Source organism: Anser anser, assembly GCF_964211835.1.
Source record: "Anser anser genome assembly, chromosome: 5".
In the NCBI taxonomy this organism is placed as follows: Eukaryota; Metazoa; Chordata; class Aves; order Anseriformes; family Anatidae; genus Anser; species Anser anser.
The window spans coordinates 41,796,203-41,822,632 of NC_139725.1; the positions used below are offsets into that span (position 1 = coordinate 41,796,203).

The following is a 26,430-nucleotide window of genomic DNA, read 5'->3' on the forward strand; positions in this document are numbered from 1 at the left end:
TTGAAATTGAAACGGTGATAGGAAATTAGGATGTATAATTACTTTATACTGAAGCTTTCTAAAGTGAAATATTCCTTTTGCAATGTGATTGCCATAGGTAAGTTTATTTAAAATATGCAAGCAAACAATAATCAGAATCCAATCCCAAAGTAATCACAAAAAGATACTGGTCAAAACCATCCAGACATTCCTGCTGAAATTGTTTCTCTTTGGCATTTAAGTATATCTGACCAGTACTGCACAGTACTTGATGTGTATTTGCCATGCGTGAAGCTATCCATAAAATGCATTTCATACTAACTTAGAGGTTAGGTTCTATTTTTCTTGTGACTTCATGTAGTATACACCATAGACCTAATCATGAAAGTTGTCTTAAAATTATACAGTGTGTGGCTGTACCAGGTTTCTGCCATGTATTAAGTCATTTCAATCTTTAGTTCGTCCCTTCAAAGAAAAAAGTTCGGTTTTGTCATTATTGATTTCTAATATGATTAAAAATTTACCTGATTTCTTATTTTTGTGCTTTTAATACCTGACAGCATCCAAGCAAATTATTCATCTTCTGTGTTGCTGCAGACTTTGTTATGAAGGAGTTCCTGTTTCAGAACAGTTCCAGAATAATCAGACAGATGGGATTCACTCTCTTCCTCACACATCAAAAACTCCAGCTGACTGGCAAAAAATAGCTGAATATAATCTTAAAAAAACACAACTGCAACTGGTAGGAGAGAAAGTAAGAAATAATTTTAATATTTCATGTATTTGCACAATTCAAGGTGTATGAAGCACTTAGGAAATAAAGAGCTTTTGATTTTTTGACATTTGACAAGATGCATTATAAAAATGTATATGAAATTTTTTATTGATGGGGAATGTCATTCTAAAACCTCATGTCTTAATTCTTAATTCCTCTTCTGAAATAATAAAATATGCTAATTAATAACAAAAAAAACCCAAACACTAAAAGGCCAGGTAGTTCTTTCAGGCTGCAGAGCCCTATGCCTCACAAGATTTCACTGTATTTGGTGTTTTTTGTTTGTTTTTTTTTTCTTTTTCAAAATCATGTTTAGAAAAAGTTGTATTTTATCACCTAATTGTTCAAATTCAATACAGCATTAATAAACTGTGTTTGTGTTAGCTGATAACTGAATTGTATTGGTTTTGAAGGTTTCCATTTATCCAGAAGCTTTAAAAATGTTTTGGGCTCCTGTTCCACCAAAATTCTTTGCTCCAATTTCTTCTATGAAGGAAATTTTATTTCCTAAATATGAGGTAAATATATAAAAAATATTTTTAGTGCTCTCATCTTTTGCAGCAATGTCATTTTCTAACACTATAGTTGTTAACTGTAATAGTTGTATTTTATGCTTCTACCTTATTAACACTTCTGTACATTGTAAGCTCTTTATATAAGTTGTTGTACAGTTTGTAATAATATGTATTGAATGGTATTGTTTAATTTCAGTTTCTACAATAAGAAAGTGTCTGGTAGCAGTTATTCTTAATTATCATTTACTATTATATTATCTTGCTTACGTCTTTACATTTATGTTGAAAGCCACTTTTGCACAGACATTCTTCTGCTGTGCTATGCTGGCTGTGATACATATTAAAATGTGATATAATTATCACGTCAAACAAGATCTATTTTAGAAATTGCCACTGTTTTTGAGGTTTGAAATGTTTTGAATTTAAAATCTCCGCTACAGTTATATTGTTGTGAGAGGTAAGCCATTTGTGTAAGTCTGCATGCCTATTGCATGTCCATATTCGTAGCACACTGCACCTTCCTATGTCAAAAATTACAGAAAAACTAGCATTTCACAACCATTTCACAACTCTGTGTAATATATAAAGCATGCTTATTACTGCTGTCAATTAATCCATGCGTAATTCTGACGTAGTTTGTCATATCCTAGCCCTACTGACCTGAACCGAGAGCTGTGTTGTTGTTACTATATGGACTACTGTGACCTGACATAAATTACCAAGGCTACAGATAAAAACTTTAGAGAATCAGGTAGCAATAATCACTTCCCTCAGGTTATTTGCCCCTTTTGCACCGTGTAATTCTTGATTGCATTAAATTATGTGTTCTACTGACTGTCCATTAGAAGCTTATGATAAATGGCTTCTGTGATACTGGTCTTGATCACCATAACTCTTTAGCTCAATTATGTTATAGGCTTAATTTACTTGTTAATATGGTCCCTGTAGCTGACAAATAATAATGTTGCATGTGTTCAAATATGTAAATATATTATCATTTCAGAGCAATGTTATTGAAGATGTTGTATTTGAAGACTTTTTAATTGATTACGAAGAGTTAGAAGCTGAGCAAGATGATCATGATTTCTATGATTATGTACAGGTGTGTATTACGGTGCTTTAATGTAATTAAGCTTAGCAAAACAATTCTTATCTTGAAGTTGTAAGACAAAATATGTCTGTATAGGGGACTTCTAGAAGCAATTTTATGTTAGATATATCTCTGCAAATGAAAAACAGTATTTATATTTGGTTCATTTTTGAATAGATAGAAAATACTAAATCTCACTTTTTAAAACCTTAGACTGTGCTTGGAAAGAGTCACTGCATATTTTAAAGATAATTCTTATTTTGCATGGCACTAGGTGATGTTTTAGGAGAGGGACTGTAATGCCCTCCCCTGTAATAGAGATTTTGGAGAATATGACATATCTCAACAGAGATATTCCGATTATGGAATCCTGACAATTTCAAATACCTTTGGTCTCATTCATAGAGTGTAAACCCACTACAATGAGTGGATGTATTTGCAGCCAGAAATGGGGTAACTGAGTATACCATACTATTACTGCAGCTGAGTTCCCAGATATAATTTAGTGATTGGAAGTACTGTTTTATGTTTTAATTAAGGGCTACAACTGTAAGTTGGGACTGTTAGAGCTGTTAAGATCTGTTGGATGATGTGTTTCCTATTTGAAAGTAAAACATGCTGGGCAAGACATATTTGCTTTTGCCCTTGAAAGAAGCTTTTAAATAGTGACAATAGATATCTGAGGATCTGTGATTCAAGAGTATGTGACTTGAAGATAACATGGAAGCAGAACAAAAAGATAAATACCATTATGATAAAGGAACACTCGCTGCTTTGAACATTTCTTGCAGGAGTTGACTACAAATAATGAGGAGAATCTTTTAATATCTAGTATGTCAAAAAGGAAGTGTTCTGTGATAAGCTTTGCATATCTCCTACATTCATGGGCAGCAGCAACTTTAAATTGTTATTTTATATTTGGCTAAAATATTTTACCCATACTATGTTGGTACCATATTGTGGTACCTCTTCTGTTTTCCTGTACTAGTAGGTCTATTCTATTAAAATGGATTAAAACCAGATGAAGCAGATAGAGGTATTGTCATTGGAAGTGATTGTTGTGGTGATTGTATGTGGCTGTTTTGTTGCCTGGGGTTCCCAAGACAGGAATATCTGTGTGACTAAAGTGATTTATTGTGGAGTGAATGTGACACTTTTAAGAATGATCTGGCTTAAAGCATTTTCTTTGAAAAGACATGTCCATACACAGTAAATCCATTATGGGTGATTAACAGTATGGAATATTCACAGTATGTTCTGAGACTGGAGCATCTACGTAGAATACAGATACATCCATAGAACATGTCCACTGAATGTGCTTGTTCTATAGTGTTAATTGATCTGAGTATTTTGAATGTGACTGGGATTTTTGGACACCTGGCAATGGAAATGGGCATAACACATCCAGAAATCTAGACAAATGCAGTCCTTACTCTAGTTTGGCAAAAGTGTATGTGTATGTGGTTTTTTTTTTGTGTGTGTGTAAAGGTTCAGATTTCTTTGGGCATTAGTTCTGCTTTTAAAAGCAGAATTTATCTGAAAGCTCTATTCATAGTAGACTCAGATTCATTTAGAGTTATTTTCACTTTTTCTTTTTTCTATAGACAAAAGCTCTGAGAAGATGCCAGTCCTTGCCAAATTTTTCTGACAGTGACAACTCAGTGGTATTATTTTATATTTACTTTGATTTGTTCCCAAAATGTGATTTTGTAGAAATTCTTTCACTGAACTGAAGATTTTCATATTAAATGCAAAAACGAGAGTCTCAGAGGTCTTTTTCTAGGGGTTTGGTTACATTCAGTATTTTCATTTCATAATAGGAGAACATAGCTTTGCAATGAGAACCCCTATTAACGTTACAGGTATTTAGAGAGGTCTCTCTTTTTGGAGAGAGATCCTTTGGAGGAATCTATACTCCTCTAACCTGAAATAAGTGGAACAACATATCTGAGTAAAGATTTGCAGCATCAGATCCTTGCATTTCAGACATATCAGGGCATCGACGTTAAGTTTTCAATCTATTAAGTGTTATGTACTCTTATGTCTATAGAAGTAACGTTAGGTGCTTCACAAAATACATAAAGCTGCAATAAATAATGCAAATTTTACACTTGTGCAAAGATGAAATTTATAGCATTATATAGATAGTATTTTATTAAGAGATTTGTTTTTGAGTAAGAAAAAGTATAAGTATATATTAAAAACCTCTATATAGTCCATAAAGACCTGCATAAAATATTTTAAGGATGGATATAAAGTATAGTGGCAGTTGAAGCTGTATACAATAATAAATTAAATAATTTAAACACCATATCTGCAATTTAACTAAGCACTGATGCTTGATTTTAAAATATCAGAGTTTCATGTTCTAATAGAAGTAGTCTTGTTAAGTGCTTCACTTGTTTGTTTTTTTTGCTATAGAAATCCTCAGCAGTGTAATTTCCCTGTAGCTCTTTTTGTCTTTATATTTTTATATAAAAGAAAATCCAGTCCACTCAAACTAAGAATATGCTATATATAAATCTTATTTCAAATGAACATCTAAATAAAGTTTCCTTTTTTTTTAACAGATAAGTTTAATTAAGAGATCAGTCTCAGCTGTGGAGGTGGCTGCTTTCAAATGTGAAACTAAGTTAAAGATGTCATCTAATTTCAAAACCAGCATGAAAGAGTTGGAGGTTATGAAGCAACGGATAGCTGAGCCAAAGGTTGAGAGAGAGATTGGGAAAAGCTCCCCTACCAAGCATCTATTGAATCAAGCCCGTGATGATCCTCAGTCAATGCAGACCGACACACCAGTGGAAAAAATGCCTACTTCAACTGGACAAGAGGATAGTGAGAATATTTTACTTGTGCAGAGAGCTGAAAAGGCTGGAATTAAATATACCATTTTCCCAAGAAGAAAGAAAACAAAGAAATCAAAGAAAACAATAAATCCTAGAAAACTAGAAGCTGTGATTAAGATATTAACTCAACCCCCAAGGATTCTTAAAAGGTTTTCTTTAATTAGTGTATTGACATTTTAAGGAATGTATTTTAATTTGTAGCTATGTTATATAATTACAGGTTTAATCTTCTTACATATTAAGTGTTGCTCTGAAATTAATTAATAATAGCTTATTTATTTATAATGCATTTTTTTTTACTGTGTGAGATATCTTTAGGACATTTAGTATATATAGCGTTTTAAACAGAAGTGGCATGATTTCATGTAACAGCAGAAGAATCTTTATCTCAGTGTAAATACAAGATTAAAAATAGTCAAAATCCTTTCTTCTGAAAGATGAGGAAATTCTAAGTTCTCAGGAAACTGAAATGCTAGGCTGCACTAACCTCAGTTGTACCATGAACAATGTTGATTACGTGAAGCAAGTGATTTGCTTTTTACCTTTTATTTTTCTGTATCACTCTAAATATTTTTCTAGAAAATGGTTGTTATTTATATATTTATGACATAGGATACTTTACAAAACATCCAAGTTGTTTTTGTTTTGGAAGAGTGATATTTCTTAAATACTTGTTGTGAGCTACAAAAACTCCCAAAGGTTGTCTGTTTTTGTGTGCAGTGTCCGCATTGTACTTATATTTATGCTTAGGCCTGGTCCTTCAGACCAGTTTCCTATTCAGCCTTTCCTTTTTTCTCCTCCTTTTTTTCTCCCACCTTTCTTGAGGTTTATTGTTATGAAAATAAAAGATGCTTAAACTATGGTGTGATATACTGGTATGCTGAGCTGTCAGTAAGGGAGATGGCGGTCTTTTTCCAAAGCCTTGTTTTAGACAGTACTGTATGTTTGCTGTTCATGGCTTTCATATCACTTTTGCTGAACCCTCTTTTTTTCCATATTTGAACTATTTTACATGCCATTCATGCATGGGATTGCTTTATTTTTTCTTCAGTTTCCTTTTTTTTTTTCCCCAGTGGGATCCTTATGTATAAAATATTATAAATGTTAGATAAATATTATAAATATGTATATGTATAAAATATTACCTCTGTATTCTCTCTCTAACATATAATTGGCTGGTAAGTTAAAAAAAATATCACTAACAAGATAATTAACAATAGGTTTTTCAATTGTTGACTGACAGATTGTAATTTGATATTGTTAACATATTTGGGAATATTTAGTTAATTTCAGTAATATTTTTCCTTAGGTCCGTGTCTCTGGGAAGACTTCCTACTCATGAGAAATTCGTTATCAAGTTGTCTCCAGCAATCAAAGAATATCGGAGCCCCAGCATTCCTTGTTTGTTAGATTTTGAAAAGTTTGCAAAAGTGAGGGGTGGAATTCCAAAAGAAACTTCTGCTCGCGCATGGGTCAGTGCAATCTGGAACAGCTGGTTTGATGAAACTTTCCCTCCTAGTGAGAATGCTTCTGAGGGTATTGAGCTACTAAAAGGAACTAATGCAGTGGACTCTCAAGAAGCAAATCTACCAATAGAATTAGTTGACTCAATACAGCCTGTTCTGCTTGAAGGTGAAACAGTTAGTATTGATGATTTAGAAGAAGAAGTAAGAAGACTGACTGAGATAATAGAAAAGGATGAGCATCCTTCAGCTTTTCACTATTGCAGGCGTGGAGCAATACAAAAAAAGTTAGGGAAGTTAAAGTCAGCTATGGAAGACTTGGAAAAAGTAAGTTTCCAAGCTACTTGGCTTGGAAAGCCATTTTCCTCCTATCAAGCACCTTGATAAAAGTATCTGAATTCATCAATAGGTGGTGATTAGACACCTATTGCTAACATGTAACAAATATATTTTTAATTTCTGCAAAAGCATAGTGAACAAATAAAATGAAAAATAATGTATTTCCTGTTTATGATTGTCATTTCACATGAATTTTATACAGTAATAATAATGTTTTTCCGTGTGTTTATTCAACTTTTAAAAGTTTTTTTTATAGTGCTACGAAAGCCGCCATTACTTCCACCCAATACCCTGAACAACTAACCAGAAGAAAACAAAACAGTAAAAACATTGTCCCAAAAAATATATAAATAAATATATAAAAAAATTTACTCCAAACTTTAGAAACAGATTGTCAAGTGTCTGAAAGGCTAAAAATTCAACACTGACAAAGTGGCATTAACCAATGGGCCAATATCAACCATCCAAATTGCTTGTAAAGCAATTACATATTTTAGTGAAAACATTATTGACACTTCTTAGATCTGAGAAATGGCTCACAGACCCAAATTTGAAAATTATTGTTGTAGCAGATCAGTCTCAGATATGTATCAGTCTCTATATTTGTTTCCATATAGCTGTTAAATATGTATTATATCTGTAGTGAATATACATCATATATATTATTTGTTTGATAATATCTGACAAATGATTTCTGTTACAGAATGTTAAGTTCTTTCTAAAGGAATTATAACAGCATGGTTTGAAATGCTGATACTTTTTTCATGGGGACATGCTTATTTCTTACTTTCAAATAGGAGAGCAATGAACAAGATTGTTTCTAAGTGTTTATTCCCTGGGATTCCTGTAGGACTAATTCTGACTTTCTAGAAATAATTCAGATAACTATTTTAAAGAAATAATCAAACATGGTGATATCACAGCTGATTTGTATTTTCTACTGCATGCTGGTAGATTGGACTCTGATTCTGCATCTTTGTAAGCACACTGTTTTTAAATGAGTGCATCAGCCATACTTTTCACGTTTCTGGATTAAATAGAACCTTGTCTGTCTAAGACTTATTAAAAATAATTTCAGTGCAAAACATGTTTTCTCATTCTGTATGTACTATTGTTAGCACATTTGAGAAGTTTCTTCTGCAATATAAATTATTATTATTTATTCCTTATTTTGTTTATAGGCTATAAGCTTAGAACCGCTACTTCTTGATGCTTACTGGCATAGACATTTGATTTACCTCTTTCAAGATAAAATTTATGCTGCTTTGGATGACCTAAATTTCATAACTAAGTTGAACAAAAATAAAGCAGGCAAGTATCTATGAAAGTGTAACTTAACTTTTTAAGCAGTTCATTTTTCAGTGTTTTTTTCTCTAGCTGCCTAGTTCTGCAAAAGTTTTTGTAAATATTTATCCTTACATCAGTTAGTTTATCTGTATTATAGGAAAATTACAAAGCAGACATAAATCCCCAAAGATTTGGGACAGAAAATATTTTCTAAGACAAAAATAAATACTTCATTCTTTCATTTAAAGAAAAAAAAAAGAGGACTGGTGGAAATTGTATCTACTAATTTAATGTGAAAAGCTGATAATCCTATAATGGGGACAGTGTGCTATTGTGTATTCAGTCAGTCCTGTTCTCCTGTAACCTTTACACTAGGAAGGAGGAACTTAAAAGGGAAAAGTTCCATCTGTTTGACAGACCAAGAAAAAGGATCGTTTGGTCCACAACTTGTGAAGAAGAGTTGGCAGAAATTTTTTATGTGACTGCTATCTGTGTGAACTGGGGACTAGTGGCTAGATAGCCAGGAAAGGGCATTGGGGTGCTCTTGTGTCCATGAGCAGTCAAATGTAAGTCATTAGTATGGCCTTTCAGTAGGGGAGGCTAGCTATACACTGGATGCATTAGCAAAAGCATGGCCCTGCAGGTCAGGGAAAGTGATTCCCCTGTACCTGTTTGTGACGTTACTACACTTCCAATACTGTGTTTTATATGAGAGAGAGAAGCTGGAGAGAGTCCATTGGAAAGTTATTAAGATGGTCAGGGGCCTGGAAATATATATGAGGAAGGGCTGAGGGAGCTGAATTAGCCTGATGAAGGTAAAGCTAAGACGGAAATCTGTCCTCAGCTATGTAAGGGATAGTAATAGAGGAGACAGAATTTTCTGAGAAATGGTAAGCAAAACAGGAGGCAATAAACACTGTGCCACAGTCCCAGCTGTGTCCCCTCACAACTTTTTGCCCACCCCCAGCTTATTTGTTGGGGAGGTGGTGGTGGGTTGTGATGGGGAACAGAAAGCCTTGGCATTGTGCAAACACTGTTCAGTAACAGCCAGTTGCTGTGTTATCAACACTATTTTAGCCCCAAATCCAAAACACAGTACCATATGGGCTGTTATGAGGAATGTTAGCTATATCTCAACCAGATTCGGTACAGTGGGACAAATATTGTATTGGTCCATTTAAACTAAATCTCTTTTTATATTTGTTTGTGGTCAACAGGTCTACACTCAAATGGCTTGATGGGCCATTTCTACCGAGCTCTACTGAGAGCAAAGAGCTGCAAATCCTACTAGAACTATCATTTTGCAGCTGCGTGGGCTCAGGTCTGAGCACACAACTGCAGCTGTAAACTTTTGAGCTCTGTTGCTCAGATTAAAAATGGACTTCCTAACCTTCTGTATAATCTACTGTTTTATTTCTACTGCCTGTATTAACTACCTTGTGAGGAGGAGATGATATTGTTTTGGGCTGCTAAATAGCGCCTTTTATGTTTTGGGGGGGTTGTTTCAGATACATACCTGTCAAAGGCTGAAATTTACAGAAAACAGGGTGATAATACATTGGCAATCATCAATTATAGTTCTGCAATACAATGCTGCCCAACAGATGATGACATTTATTTCAGGAGAGCTGAGATGTATTTTGAAGAAAATCAATTATTATTGGCCATGGATGATTATGCCAAAGTAAGTTAACTTCTTTGTATTGTTACAATAATGTAGTAATTTTGTATAACTTTAAAAGTGAATTCTATTTGGGTATATCTGGAAAATAGCTTGGAGAATAGATATCCTTTTAAATAAATGACGTTTAAACAAATCAGTGTCACAGAAATAAATATGTGATTTTATGTTACTCCTGCCACGTAACTCAATAAATTACTGAATGTCTACAAATTATCAGACACTGATAACCTTGTGTCACTGCTTTTGTATTTCACTCCGCAGTTAATGAAAATGACAACAGACACTAAAGGACAAGAGAATAAAAAAGAAAACCTGAGAATAAACTAACATTCTTTTTTATGCTTGGTTAAGGCTTTTAATCATTAGGAATATTAAGACTGAGGTTTAACATCAACTAATTCTTTATTTTTTTTTCATTATAGTGTTTTCAGTATAACCCAAAAAGAACAGATGCATTTATGAAACATGGAATATATTTCTTTGACCGTTCAGTTTTGACTGCAGCTATTCAGGATTTTACAGCTGTGATCAGGGAAGACCCTAGCAATGCTCAGGCAAGGTATAGTATATAGTTTGACAGAAGTATTTGAATTTTAAGTGGATTATTAAAATAATATTAATATGTAAAAGACTAACTACGCATTAAACAATAATAAAGCAATTGCATTTCCAAAGAGGTGTATAATAGAAATAGAATCAGACCTCTAGGCCATGATATTCATTGGGGAATCTTTCTATTGCTTTAATGACTTTGGATTAGTCCCTAGACCTTAATTTAGCTATGCACAGAACCATGTGCTCAAATTCCACTGGAGTAATGCAAATATAGAGTCAGCTGGACTTCAGCACGTGCATGTATGCTTTGCGGTAAAGTGCTGGATTTAAATACATGCTCAAAGTGAAGAATGTCCTAAAGGATTGCATAGTTCTATGCCTAATTTCCTTTGGTTGTCTTGACGCTTCTAGTTTTAGCATTATGCTGAATTGATGTATTCTGTGAAGAAAAAAAAAAAAAGAATGTATGAATAAGAAACATCTTTATTTTTGAATTATAACAATGATTTTGAGTTTTGACTTACAAAGGCTGATTTTTTAAAATGATTTTGCCACTAGAAAATGTGATTATTTTTAATATCATTCCTGCAAAAAATCACATTCTTTTTATAATATAATCTGTAAAATAAAAGTAAAATATGATGATTAAATAACAGATTATGATACCTGAATTTAGGTGTAAGCATATTGTCTCCTTGGGATGTAGAAGTCTGAACTGCCATTATCACCAAGGGCAATCTAGCCAATTCATGCATATTGATTCTATCTGGAATCTATCACATCTGGACACTTCTGTAAAGCCTGGAGAGCTATACAGCCGTGAAACCAATAAGTGTATGCATTTTTGAATGAGCTGAATTGCTCTCATTGGCTTGGATTATGTTCACTAGATCTTCACCTATAATGAAAATATCTAACAGCTAACATATGTTGTAGACATCAACAAATAAACACCTAAGTTTAGATGTCTTGTTCCAACCAAACTGAATAGAAAGGGCTAGTGAAGGACTCTCCTATGTGCTTTTTTTACCTGTCAATCAATCTTCTTTATCACAGGGAACCACAGAATTATGCAAAGCTTTCTAATGACACTAGGTTGCTTGAGCTACTAAAGTAATTTACAGATGCTTCTTAAAACTCTGATTTTAAAATAAAATCTTGAAGCAATGTGAAGCTGCAGTTGGTTTCATGAGGTCAACTTACTTCTTTGAGGTTCAAAGGTGGATGAGTGGGCTCTGTGAATAGTCCTAGTGAGTATGATTAGTGTCACTGCCTTGTGTTTGTGGAGAGTTAGGCATGTGATTTAAATTCTTGAGGAACTGACTGTGTTAGATTTAAAAAGGAACAGTATATTATTTGCATGATAATTCTTTATACAAGGAAGTAGGATGTGACATAAGACTCACCTGATATGTGAAAGCTATCTTTAGTAATATAAATAAATGTTTTATATATTATATTTTGCATTGATAAAATATTTTTTACAGCCATTACCATCTATTCACACTTTTCCAGTTATGCCTTTGATTTATTTTGTTTATATGGCTAGAGTCTGGAATTTCATTGAAGGTTAGTGGAAAATAATAGGAACTGATTCTGTAAACTTATCTGTTTGAAAGAAATTTTGAAGAATAGAATGAATGTTTTCAAAAAAATTTAATAGTAATGAAGTCAGTTTTATTTCTTTTCTGTTACATCAGATTTGACAAAATCTAGTGTTTTCCATATAGAAAATGCTGTATCAATAGACTCTGGAACTTGGAGAGAGTCCCTTTCAACGCTGTGGTGCTCAAAGCTGATACAGTGCTCTATTATATTGAGCTTGATTTATGGAAGTGCAATGCAACGATCTGCCTCTATGGTATAGGTTGTTGTTCTTTCAGCTTTGCTCTATTAAACTGAGAAATAGAAGTGAATGCTTATTCTATTCTTAAACATTTTTTCCCTAAATAATTTCTTCAAGTTTGCATGGCATAAACAATGAAAGTATGCTTCGTATTAACTTGACTCAATCTGTTAATTTTCTAAGTAATAATTTATGACTTCAAAATATGACTGAGGTATAATTTTCTAAGAGAAATCATATTTAAAGAGAAATTGTCTTTCTTGTTAGGCTGTATCGAGGAAGAACGTATGCTAAACAGCGGCAATATAGAAATGCAATACAAGACTTAGCAGCGGCAATTCATCTAGACCCATCTTGTTGGCAAGCATTCTACTATAGAGGTTGCATTCTACAACAGGTTGATCCAAAAGGAGCTCTGCAGGATTTCAGTGTTTCTGGTATTGTTTATTTTAAAAGTGTATGTGTTTGTTGTTAAAAAGAGAAATGAACATTTGACAGTAATTACTATACAGTAGTATAGTGCAGTTTTTTCCTGTAGCAAATATTGAAATGTATGGTTGTCCTTCAGTGTTTGTTAAAAATTTGTTCCTTTTCATTTATTTCTATTAAGTTTGCTATTAGACATCAACTCCTCCTGCTGTTGCTACTGCTTAGCTATTTTCCTTCTGCTTCCTAAAGCTTTTTCTGCTACACTTTTAACAATTTGATTGGGTTAACTGAGAATTATATGTCTTGAAGATATTTGGTGCCACATTAAACCATTTGTATTACGATCTAATATGTTATATTTTTGTTTATCTATGATATTCTGTAAATGTCTAAGAAAGCTAGAGTAAAAAGTAAACTGCAAATAAGTTGCATGGAGTAACAGAAATATATATGAGTATTTGAACTGTTGATTTTTATTCTCCCTTTCCCACAGTACTCATCAATGACACTCAGGAAAACTTCTGTTCTTTTCTTCATCGTGGGATCATTTACTCAAAGCAGTGTCAATGGTCACTTGCAATCTGTGACTTTGAAAGTGTTATAGCTTTGAATAGGTAATCGAACTCGAAAATTTTAATATATTTTTTTTATATTCTGACTTTACCTGGGCGCATAAAAGTACTAATAAAGGAAAGTGGAACCAGAACTGCTTATTCAGCAAATACACTGAAATTAAAACAAAGCCATAATGTCTTATAATATCTTTTGCCCCATTTATTGCAGTAAGAAAATAATAAAAATAATTATTAAGTTAATTTCAAAATTACATTTTATTTCACCTTATATACACTTGGAAAACAAATTAAGGTTTGGCAGACAAAAGATGAAATTGAAGTCCTGGTTAAAGCTAAGCATTCATGCCATAATAATTTCATTAGTCTTTTGGGAGGGAATCTTTTTACAGTGCAGGCACACACACACCCTTTTTTTTTTCCCCAGAAGAAAATTTCACAATGTTTTGTTTAGCAGAGGACAGTAGATAGTGTCCCTGAAATAAAATTAAAAGAAACAAAAACCAGAAGCCAACAGCACAAAATAAAGTGGCTTGTGATCCCTTATGATTAGCGGTGGAAACTGATCTGGTTCTTGTGAACTGCATTTCTTCCTACCACTTAGAAATACTTTGGAAACAGATTATATTTGTAGCAGCCCTACCTTGTAAGTAGTTTTTCAATATGCAAAAAGATTCCTATTCCAGATAGCTGAAGTAGTTATACATTCTTTAAAGATAATGACTTCTCTCCTTCAGCCTCAGGCAACCTCAACAGTCCTGTCTTGAGCAAAGGCTTCCATTCCAATCTGTGGCAGATGTAAAAACTCCTCAGCTCTTCCTTTTTCTTGTCTCTGCTATAGGAAGTCTAGAACTTGCCTAGAAACGGTCTACGAGAGAGAGGGCTGCACAAGATATTGCAGATCCTGGAAAGTTGGGTCTCCCTAGTTGCTAGCCAATTGAAATGCCAGAAAGTAAGGTAGCAGGCTAGATGGAAAACATGTATGCTTTATCAGAATCTTTTAAAACCAAAATGTGTTTTTAGTGTTGAAGTATTCAGTATTTCTTGGTGTATTCATTATATACAAAACTAACAGCTAGGTATATTCCTAGTCTGTTCCATGACAAAGAAACTTGTCACCATTTTTTTCTCATTGAAGTGGTGGTTTTGGTGATCAGAAAGCCTCTAGTGTGCATCCCAAGCTACTGAGATAGTGTTTTTTAAAGTTTTTTCCTCAGCTGTAAATTACTCTTATGCTCAGTGTGGTCACAAAATAGACTCTTGTAAATGTCATAAAAGGAGATATATAAGTATACTGTGTAAGTTGTGTCCAACTGTATAAGTTGTGGGATGTATATAATGACACATTTCCTGCAATAACAAAAGGAAAAAAATCTATTTTTAGCTCTGTCATCTTTGCTTACCTAAATATTGGTTTGATACTGCTGTTGCACCTGGATCAATACCATGAAGCTATTCGACAGTTTACTAATGCAATTAAAATTGATCCTCTCAATGTTCGAGCCTATTTATGTAGAGCACAAGCATATCATAAGGTAATATGCTCCTTTCATTTTTGTTGGCTACTTAATACAGCTTTATATTTATGGTTGTTGCAAGCATTTTAATATTTATGGCTTGGTGTTGTACTAATGTTAGAACCTGTTTATAGCTATATACTTCAAGTGGTCCTCATCACTATAACAGAATTATATACACTTCAATTATTATAAAATACTATTGGAATGTGACGCAATGACATAAAATATTTCAAGGTTCATTTGATTGTCCCTATATCAGTGTGCATCTGATCTAGGCTTTAATAAAATATACTTTTGATATTAAAAACCCACAGATTTTGAAATACTGATTCAGAATGTTCTTGAGAATTTTCACTTTTCTGGAAATTCTTTTTTTTTCACTACAAATGGGAGTAGGATGTTTTAAATATTTTAATTTCCCATGAAGCAAAGTATTTTACATCTGCATAGGATCTGAGAATAGTTTCTGCTAACAGTTGCTTTTTGAGATCCTCTCAGGAGTACGAGGAATATGGTCTTCAGTGTGACAATTTATGTAGACTGTCATTAGCAGAACTGAAACAATTGTTTCTCACAGTGCTTAGTTTGCAAAATGTTTTGGGAAATTGCTTGCACTGTTAATTTTCTCCCACTAAAGGAAATGACTTTTAACTCAGAGTCCATCAAAGTGGACTGATTACACCTTTAAGAAGTTGTGTCTGATAGCTGATAGTTCAAATAGGAGGTCATCCACTAATGCTAGGTTGCTTCTGTAGTGTTTTTGTTTGTTTGTTTGCTTTTCCCCCAGTATCTGAAATATGTAGAGCAGCTAAATTAAAATCAATACATGCATTCCATCAATGGTAGTTTTTGATGATGACTGTTCCAGTTAGCAGCTACCAATCTGGATGGATCAGTCCTTGGGATCTTCATTGCAATGATCTACCTTCTCTTCCACATCTGAAGAACAATGAATGGGACCACAGGCACGGACACTTGAAAAATAAATGCAAATTCATGACAGCAGTGAAGATTAATAAGGACATATGTGCATGTGGATCTCATGACTTAATCTCCTTCCCAGTAGTCCAGAATCTCATTTGGATTTTGGAAAAGTAAAGAAACTATCTGCTGTTAGAATCTGCCCTGTGGGAGAGTATGGATATTTGTAGGTTGCATGTTTCAGACTTTTTAATAAAAAAAAAAAAGTGTTGAGCTCCTGTGCAGAGGGCATATGCACCTCATGAGTTGTTACCATGTGGGCATTGCAGCCTGTAGAACCACATTTATGGAAATAATAATTGTCTCCAAATTGTGTTTGTATTAAGAGTTAATTTGTTGTTTCTTTTTAAATTACAGATTCATAATTTGTCAAATGCTGTGAAAGATATGAATCGAGCCATTCATCTTTATCCAAATAAGTCACAACTGAGGATATTAAGGTACAAAAGTGATTAGTTGAGGTCTTCGCTTGCATCTTACTCTTAAAAAATTTCTGATGCAGAATGCTGTTGGTAGATACCTTGTATCATTCGAAACTTGCTCTCAGTAGGTTAAAAAGTGTATATTCATAACATTTTTCAAACCTTAGGAACTTTATATCTGTATAGTATAATCTTTAGTTTGGAGAGAGGGACCTTCATATACAGGATTTTGCTCATTGAGGTGCATACAGTTTCTGGGGAAAAAAAGATGTAGAGAGGTGCAATGACAATACAGGAAGTCTGAACTTAAAAAAAAATAATAATCATTTTAAATGTTTTTCCCAAGTGGATGGGCCTTTCACTGATTTGTCTGCAGAATCCATATAACACAAGGAATGTGGAGGCCTAAGTCCAGGCCAATTTAATTTTGAATTATTTTTCTTCCCCATCTTTGGCTCAGAGAGAAGTACTGACCTTTACCAAGACTAAAAGATAAAATTACTAGATAAAGCTGTTTCCTCCCCTGAAAAGCCATAACTAAGAATGAAATGTTGGGATATTACTCCTTAGGTGTATTAGGAGAATCGGTTACTATGTTCCAGTCAATAATGCTGTGTTTTCCCAGTTTTAAGAGTGGGTTTGCTCATTTGGTCTCTCAGAGGGTGGTTTGGCTAGCAGTAACTCTTAGACTGACAGTGAGATCTGAGAGGCAAAAAAAATCTTTGAAAACAGAATATCAGATATTAGTTTGTGATGGATTTTAGAAACAATATTAAGCTTATTGTCACAGGTCTTAAAATAATGACTGCTGTCTGTGAAATACAAAGGAAATATGTTTTTGTAATTCACACAGTCTGAAGAGAAGTAAGCATATAATTTCTTGGTGCTTTCATGTTAGAGAAAAATTTAAGAATTGGAGAGATACTTCTGATGGAAAAAAGAAGAAAAAATGGATGTTTTTATTGGAAGGCATTGTTTTTCCTTTTTATCTTTTTAGATTAATGAAAACAACTTGCAGCAGCATTTGCAATTTGAAAGAAATAATTGAAAAGAGTTTTATTAATTACATCGAATGAATATTTCCTTACAGGGGACAGTATTTAATGGAGTTGAAGAAATATGAGCTGGCAAGTTTGTGTATTCACCAACTTGCAGAAATAGATGAAGGTAAATGTCAATGTGAATCATAGCAAGGGCCTGTAAACAAGGAATTGTTTTTTCTTCTTTTTAAGTTCAGGCACACAAGCATACAAATAGGTTAATTACCATAGATCAGCTAAAATATAGGGTATTTAAATATAATAATGGTATACATTATTGCCTGATTACAACCTGTGTTTTTCGAATTTTCTATATATTTTGAGTGTTTGTATTTATTTTTTTAAAATTTATTTGTTCCTTTCAATATTGGTAACTTCTGCTTTAAAGGAAAAATGAGTAGGGATTCTGTTCTGTGCTTATATAGTCCCTAACAAAATATCAGATATCTCTAGGACTGAACCTTTCCAACACATTTGAGCAGTAAAAATGTTGCAGTATAGTAGTTCCTTGTTATGTGCTCGGCATAAAACAGCAGTGTTCAGTGCATTGTGAAGCTCTTTGTGAGTCCATATGGATAGTTATACCACATGAGATGAATTTCCTGTCTCTGGCAGTGACCAAGAGTGGGTACACAGAGTATAACCATATAAAAACAAAGCAAACATATGGTGATAATCCCACATAGCATCTCCTTCTTAGATGTGGGGCGAGGAAGGTAAACGTTTATGGGTATTTAGCCATTGAACTACACTCATGGATAATTAACTGTTCAAGTTCAGACTTTTATATGGAATTTAGTTTGTTTCTATTTTTATGGCTGATAAAACAAGCTTTGAAACATAAAATATTTTAATAGCATTTTGAAGTTTACATATCATTTAAAGGTATCTTATACTGTAGAAATATATGTTGAAGTAGAAGAGATGATCACTTTTCATGGTTGTTTTCTTCCAGAATCCTTTAAGTCTCAGCCTGTTCAGCAAGCACTCATTCAGTCATTTTGTCAAAATCACAATAAAGCCATAGAGAGCTTACGCAGAGCTACAGCAACTCAGCCTGAGCCTCCAATGTTTGTTCTTCTAGGAAAAATACAAATGAAAGCTGAGAAAACAAAGGTTAGAAATGTTTACATTATATATATTTATATATATGTATGCCAAACATTTTTTTTTCTTAATTCTTTTAATATTTTATTAAATCTCCTAGTATAATAATAAATCTTTGTAGTACTTCACTGCTTAAATTATAAGAAGATCTGGGTAAATTTTTTCAACAAAAACAAACAAAAAAAACCAGCAGCACTAATAGTTCAGCATAAATTAGGCAATTTTAATTTTAACACATTTTAATTGAAAATTTTATAGATTCAGTTATATAGATTAAGGTTGATTGTATGTCATAATTTTGTTTCTTGTGAAATAAAACAGAATTATGTCTGGCATTTTGTGTCTAATAAAATGTTGTACAAAAATTTAATGTATGTGAACTAATATATAATATATAGTTGCAGGTGTATTCTCAACTTTGTGAATATTCATATCTCATAGAATTTAACCAGTGCTGTCACTCTGACTCCTGCAGTTAGCCAACGCTTGATGCCTGCAGAGTTGTTGAAATTGGCAGTATGGATAGGCTATTTCTTCTTGTACAGTCCTATTTATTTTTACAAAATGTACAGTCCTTTTTCCCTAAACACAACAGCAGGAAGCAACAGGTAGATCAAGAAAACATCAAATCTACCTTACCCATTGAGTTCTGTATTTGACATGCATGATCTTTCTATTTCCTTATAGTTTCATTTTTGCAGCATCTTTTTAAATGAACATCAGGTGTACACTGTGCAGAAATTATACTCCTGCTCCCTGGGCTTGTACGAGATAAAACCTCTTGGCTCACTCAACTTTTTTTTTGTTAGGCTTGTGAGTTTTGTTCATTTCAAGCCATAACACAACATTAATAGTTCTGCTGTCTATAAAAGAATGCTAAGTCAAAGACAGCAATCATTAGTATCATCTGATCAAAATTATTTCAGTAGTCATGGTTAAGAGGATGTTTATTACAGTCCTTCCCTGATTTCTCAGAGTACTGCTCTCAGAGGTGAGGACTGCCACCTCTTTTGGAAAGGTATTACATAATTCTCCTGATATGGGAAAATGATCAGACTTCAGGTTATGCTGATCTAAGAATCAGCTGTGCCTTTAGAATCATATGTGAGTTCTGATATCTACAGCTTTTTTTTTTCCTTGAAATAAGAGTATTTTTTTAACTGTAGGAATAGAATAAAAGGATTTTAAAATAGCTGTAAATGCAGATCTGTTTTGTCTAAAACATCCACTACATTGATGACCATTTAAGTAAGCAGCCACAGTATTTGCAGACACCCCTATAGCTACTGGTATTTCAGGCTGATTTTTCTGAACAAACTCTTTCTTTTTTTCACTTTTCAAGAAAAATATTATAATTGTTTTACTATTCTTGATATTTAAACTTTCAGCTATTGTCCCTTCATAATCCTTAAAGACAAAGGAATAGTTTATCTTGAACTGATCTTAATTTCCTGGTAGTTTTCCTTATTCTCTCCTTTAAGACAAAGAATTATTAAAAAAGCATAAATTCTTACCGTGTCTCATAGATCTGGGCAGTATTCTGAGAGGTTGTTCACCTAAGTTTCTTCAATTCAGGATTTTGGTATATTTCTTTATCAGTAATAAGTTTATGCAAGTTGTCTATGGAATAAATATGTGTTTTGCATAACTGTTTGTTGTTATTATTATTATTATTATTATTATTATTATTTACAAAATAAACCTGCAGCAAGTACTTCATTATCATCATACTCCATCAAGAGGTATATTTTCTTCCTGAGAAGAGAGAAAAAATAAAAGTGACATTTCAAGGAAAATCAATAGTTATAATTATGCCCCTAAACAGCATACATTTCATTTCTACTGTTATCTCTAGATCATGTACAATAGCTACTTTGTTATATAAATCACGCTCAAAAATATGTCCATTTTTCTAGTCAGTTTTTTATATGAACAGTTCAGAGATCAAGAGAATGTCTAAATGCAGCAGCAAGTAACACTCTAGTAGTCATTTTTACCTTAATGTTTCAGACTAAGAAAACCTTTTAAAAATAGTTGAAAATGGCTAACAAGTCTTGCAGATTTCAGTTAAGTGCTTTGTAACTATTAGTATTATCTGTATTGCAGGATGCTGTGGAAAGTTTTAAACAAGCTATAGAGCTTCAGATGACCTCAGCAAAAATCCTACATAATGCATTTGAGGCTGCTGAAATGTATTACCTTATGGGCCTGTGTTATATGGAGCAAACAAATTTATTACAGGTTGGTATTAATTATATACAGTGTGTTAGCCTTTGACTCCACTGCCTGTAAACAATGATAACCAAATGAATGATTTCAATATTTTCAACAGCCTCCACTGTTTTTAGCAGTTTTCTTTTTAACTCACAATGTACATTAAACTGTCTTGCAAGTTTGTGAACATTTTTTTTCAGTGCTAATGTTATATATATTTTTTTAAATATATGACATTAGTTTGCATTCTAATGTTGTAAAAACTACATGAATTTCTTACTCTTTACGCATATTTTCAGAGACCTTATAGACAGGTACTTGGTAGCATATCAGTGGCTAAGTCAGTTAGTACTAAATTTGGACAAGGGAATTCCTAGATTATTGTATTAATTATGGAGTTGGCTATATTTTGTTAAATGTCTTCTATATTACTGTAGCTCAAAACACCTCTCTAGATGGTTCTATTTGGCACTTACCTTATCTATGAAACTGCCTTACTTAAGGAAATTATATTTGCATTACTTCAATAAAATCAATACTTCTGATTAGAGATTTCTTTGTTAAAAACATATTAAAATTTGGATGCCCCATCCCTGGCGGCATTCAAAGCCAGGCTGGATGTGGCTCTGGGAAGCCTGCTCTAGTGGTTGGCAACCCTGCCCAGAGCAGGGGGGTTGAAACTAGATGATCTTTAAGGTCCTCTTCAACCCAGGCCATTGATTCTATAAAAAGTCAGTGAGCTTTGTGGCAGGCCTAGTGTGTGTTCAAGCAAATGTTTTCGATGTTGATATTTTAGTAAATATGTGTCAGTTGCTGATTTGCTAAAAGACTCAAGAATGAAACTAGAAATATTTGAAAGCAGATTTTCACAGGGCAGGGTAACAATTTCTTGCCTTGTCTGCCTCCAATCCCAATTGTCATAAGTGATATTCTTTTGGAAGAAGGCTGTCAAAGTTGTCTGAAATATCTAATGTAATAATACATGACAATTGCAAAAGGTGATTTTCTATATCAGTGCACATCTGATATTACAGCTGCAGATCTAGGAAAAGTTCATGATTTTGTAAATTCATGTGAATTGTGTGGGGAAAAATTATCTGGATGGATTTTAAAGGAGTTGCATGCTAACCATGTTAGTCCATTGTAAGAAATAACTTCACTGTTTCAGCTTTGACAAACCATGTGCTTGGATAAACCACTGAAGAAATGAGATTAGTAAGTGAGTTAGATTGTACCTCCTTGTGGTTATGATTGCATTACTAGGATACTTTAAGTAGCTGCAAATAGCTGAAAGCAATCAAAACCAATGCAGATACATGTTGGATTTCAACTGCATAAACAGATTATTCCTTGCTGTACAAAGAATCAGTTGTTTAACAGCCTATGTTTACAGCTGTACAAACAGACCATATTTAATCCGGATGATATGTCATTCTTTTAGGCCCGTGATGCTTTTAATACGGCTATCAGACTACATTCAAGTTACCCTGATGCTTTTTATCAGCGAGGGCTATGTAGAATGCAGCTCGGACAAGCTAAGTACATCCAAGATTTCAATCGAACACTTGCCCTTTGTCCATCACACTTCCAGGTAATATATAAAGACTCCCCATAATTTGTTTCTGTGGTGTGTTTTAGGATGGGTTCAAAGAATAACAGGTTCTGCATTTAGGGGTGTATTGCCTTGTAATCTGCCAGTAAGCACAATGCAAGGATTAAATAAAAGAAATGACATGCTTCAAAAGATGCATGTTTTTATAGAGCTTATTTCTTATATTTTACCCTTGCCTTAAATAACCAGCTTGTTTTCTTTTAGCATTATGCCACATCATCATTCTATGTTCATCTCTGCAGGCATACATGAGTCGTGCTGCTTACTATGGAAGTAAAGGCAGATACTCTAAGGCAATTATGAATTGTAACGAGGCAATCAAAATTCTTCCTAACAGTGCGAGAGCTTATTTTTACCGAGGAACTTTGAAATATCAGAATAAGGTGGGTATCTCTGTTGTTGTTGTACTTCTGTATTCTTCCTTAAAACAATGTATTTTACTTGCCACTTCGTAATGGTAAAACAATGATAAAAACTTTGGAAACCAGTGTTGTTGATGGAAGCAAGGAATTTCAATTGACTATCATACTTTTCTCTTTTGAAGCCACTCTGATTGTTCTGTGTAGCTTTCATGATGGATTGGACAAGCTACTGAGCATTAGATGATCTTTAAAGTCCCTTTCAACTCCAACCATTGTATGCTTCTATGATCTACCTGCATATTCTCCTCTTCAGTTCTTCAGGATAGAATCTTACTTAATAGACATAAGTACCAAAACTCCATCAAAGATACTGTCTAGGTTAGGCTAAGAAACAAATCAGGCTAGTAAAATTAAAGGTTGATTGCCACATATGTATATCATCTAAACAAACATTAAAAATGTTTGGTTGTCCAGTCGTTGGCAAAATAGAGCTTCTGAAGAATTGTTCCTTCTGCAGCAAGTACTGCAGTAACTAGTCCATAGTGAATTGATTAGATACCTTCAAGTACTAATGAAGAAACAATGATGTAAAAAAAATAATGTAAATGTAAAGTCAAGTTTTCCAAAAGGCTGCTATTTGAGGAGGAATATATAGTGCTGTGAATTGTGAATTATAATTTATACATAGTGTTTTTTCATGTCCAGACATTTAAAGCTGCCATTGAAGATCTCTCAAAAACTATTGACCTTAACAAAACCTGCATTTTGGCATACTATAACAGAGCAATCTGTTATCATCAAATAAAGAACTTCAGAAAGGTATGATATATATTTTTGTAACATCACGTGATCACTCAGTCATATTAGCTAGTAACCTGTCTTTGACAATTAGTCAAAATTTGTGATCTCTTGCAATGTCTCCTTGTATGACAGTGCTCTTCAAGAAATTGTTTATAAAATTAATTTTTGGTCCTCATCATGTTAATTACATTTGATATACCTTTGAAAATATAATGGCTATATCCAGAAAAGGACCACATAAAAATTTGGATGACATCCTACTCTCATCACAACCTTGTTTTTCTGGATGTGGTTGTAACTCTGATGACTAACCTGTGAGCTGCCACTACCTGCGTTTCTGCTTTCTATTTTTGTTGTAAAGAAAAAGCACAACAGGACACAAAAAGGCAAAATGCAACTTGAGACTGGAAACATGATCATTCTGAACTATCATTTTGATGTCTCAAGTTAAATTGACCTTGTGCAAAGGCCATTTGTTCATAAAGGTTAAACGGCCAAGAATGATGCAGGGGGTAAAGAAAAAAAACAGGGACATTGAAGGTAAAAACTTAAGATGTGAAAATGCTGGTTCCTTCATAATAAGTTATTATAAAATTCATTCTTTGATATCATTTCTTAGAAAAGCTAATTAAAGTATGAGGGAAGTTGCAGAAAAATGTAATAACCCGTTGACAGAAGAAATTTACTGGGTCTAACAAGAACTGGATTGGTTTCTGTAAAACACTTTCAAATGCCTTCCCCAATTTAGAAGAGACAAGCAATAGAACTTCCCTTAAGAGGCTAGTATATGGAATACTGCTGTCAAGAACCATTTTTTTTTTTTGTAAAATATCTAAATATCTAGATATAAAATATCCAGTTATTCTTAAGTAAACTATACGAGTTAATTCTTCATGTGAAAAAAAAAAGAAAGATAAAGCATTGTTACTGAAATATTGTTCAGTTTTGATAAATTTGGGAATCAAGGCTTCCTCAATCTGTGCAGTCATATCACTATCACCATTTACTTTTTTACAAAATTTACACAAAAATTTAGTTAATACAAGTACTGCTTAGACTTTTCAATAACAATAAATTGTATTTGAAAATACTTAATTTTAAAAGTATCTTACTTTGGTATTAAACCATGAATAATGCATTCAGAACTGTTAAAAAAAAAAAAGAATATGGACAAATTTTATCAGCAGAAACAATAAAGACTTATTTCCAACTGTAATTTATATAATAACAAAATAACTTTTAATTTTGCCTGTTTAACGCATCTGTTTAATTTGTATTATCTTTGCTTTTGTACTCTCAGATTAGGTATCAATGTAATTATAGAAGTCTCCAAATACAGTTAAATTCAATCTGCAAACAGTGAAACATTGGAGTAGCCACACTGAAGTCAGTGCTTGTGTCTGTCTCCATATGAATTATTTTCTAAAGTGCCTTCTATGTTTTTATAGGCTTTGAAAGACTATGGAATTCTTATTCTGCATGAATTGAGTAAGGAAATAATTTTTAAAGTGTTAATTAATCGTGGACTACTCTACATGGAAGTTGGTGATTATGCTAATGCATGTGAGGTACAAAATCCTTTTTTGTTTAAGGCAAATTTTGAGTTTTTTCTTATTTGTAAGCCACTGATGATATAAAAACCAATTTGCCAGCTTTTATATTTTCCTGAAATAGTTGGTGTCCTCTTCTCATTTGCTCAACAGGTCATACCAGTCTGAAAGCAAATAAAATGACTAGAAATGCCTTTTACAATTTTATGCTGCAAGGGGTAAGCATGGGAGTTTTACAAAATGTAATAAACAAGAACCTGACTTTTCCTCCTTTTCTTTTTTAATCCTTTAAGTTGTTTATGTTGGTTCCAAGTGAATACTAATTCTTTGCAGAATCTGAAGTAAATGGAGGGTTCTAATTAATTGAGTGAGCTTGTCCTCTTCCTCTGTGTGTGTGTGTATAAATGACCATTTTTGTTGAAAGGGCAGGCAGGGTCAGACCTCAAGTTCATTTCCTTAAATGTAGGGAAAAATATCTGTTTCTAACAACTACAATTCAGAGGACTGTTGTTCGTTGGGACTTCATCTGGTATAGCAGAAATCTAAGCATTAAACCACTCTTTCAAACATATGGGCTTTTAGTTTCAAATTGTAGATAGTTTTCAAGTTTTCTAAAAGTTTTTTTTTTCCTTGTCTTTAAAGAATTTTTTTTTTTTTTTTTCCAAGAATAGTTGCTGCTGCATTCATTGCCTCCATTGTGGACTATAAACATTGGTATCTTCATTATGCAATAGCAACAATATGAACATAGACATTCTAAAAATTGAGTAAATATAGATTGAAGAATGATTATGAATCCCATTTCAGTAACCCATAAATGTCCTACTGGAAGTATTTACAGTTTGTAGAACTTGTGTAGAAGTAAGTTAAATAGGAAGATTGCATTATTGTTCTCTTGTGCTTTAAGATGCAATTGATCAGAATAGTTCAGAAAAGATACTGAGGTGGTACAAACTGGTATGTAAGGCCAGTGAAAGGAGACTGTGAAATGGGACAGAACCAGCAGGCTGAGCAAACACATAATTTGAATGGATTATAGATGTGGTTTAACCTGGCAGACAGCTAATTACCACACAGCCATTTGCTGACTGCCTCAGAGTGGGATGGGGTATAGAAACAGAAAAAAGGTAAAGCTTATTGTTTGAGATAAAGACAATTCAATAGGATAAAAAAAGGAAAGGGGGGAAAAAAGATAATGATAAGAATGTACAAAACAAATGATGGACAATGCAATTGCTTACCACCTGCCGACCGATACCCAGACACTCCCCCCCTTTTTTTGAGTTTTATTGCTCATCACTGTGGCCAGTCTGGGTCAGCTGTCCTGGCTCTGTCCCCTCCCAGCTCCTGGTGAACCCCCAGCCTATCCGCTGGCAGGATGCTACCAGTGAGAGGCTGGAAAGTCCTTGGCTCTGAGCGAGCACTGCTCTGCAACAACTAA

The 26,430-nt window shown here is 33.4% G+C and overlaps 1 protein-coding gene across 14 annotated transcripts in view; it reads left to right on the forward strand.

Moving 5' to 3' along the window:
• TTC6 (tetratricopeptide repeat domain 6) overlaps positions 1-26,430 on the forward strand; it is a 71,964-nt gene that overhangs the window by 33,859 nt on the left and 11,675 nt on the right. For 11 of the 14 annotated variants that reach the window (XM_083837753.1, XM_083837751.1, XM_083837747.1 and 8 more), the window contains 20 exons: positions 577-733; positions 1,168-1,272; positions 2,273-2,371; positions 3,964-4,023; positions 4,930-5,354; positions 6,515-6,995; positions 8,189-8,318; positions 9,803-9,978; positions 10,401-10,537; positions 12,647-12,816; positions 13,302-13,422; positions 14,765-14,915; positions 16,239-16,321; positions 17,394-17,470; positions 18,299-18,459; positions 20,557-20,691; positions 22,106-22,255; positions 22,519-22,659; positions 23,344-23,457; positions 24,888-25,007. In XM_083837753.1, coding sequence (XP_083693879.1) covers positions 577-733; positions 1,168-1,272; positions 2,273-2,371; positions 3,964-4,023; positions 4,930-5,354; positions 6,515-6,995; positions 8,189-8,318; positions 9,803-9,978; positions 10,401-10,537; positions 12,647-12,816; positions 13,302-13,422; positions 14,765-14,915; positions 16,239-16,321; positions 17,394-17,470; positions 18,299-18,459; positions 20,557-20,691; positions 22,106-22,255; positions 22,519-22,659; positions 23,344-23,457; positions 24,888-25,007 — 3,193 coding nt within the window. Of the gene's footprint in view, positions 1-576; positions 734-1,167; positions 1,273-2,272; positions 2,372-3,963; positions 4,024-4,929; positions 5,355-6,514; positions 6,996-8,188; positions 8,319-9,802; positions 9,979-10,400; positions 10,538-12,646; positions 12,817-13,301; positions 13,423-14,764; positions 14,916-16,238; positions 16,322-17,393; positions 17,471-18,298; positions 18,460-20,556; positions 20,692-22,105; positions 22,256-22,518; positions 22,660-23,343; positions 23,458-24,887; positions 25,008-25,142; positions 25,208-26,430 lie in introns of all 14 variants that reach the window. The other 3 variants (XR_014584882.1, XM_083837758.1, XM_083837748.1) reach the window with 3 other exon arrangements.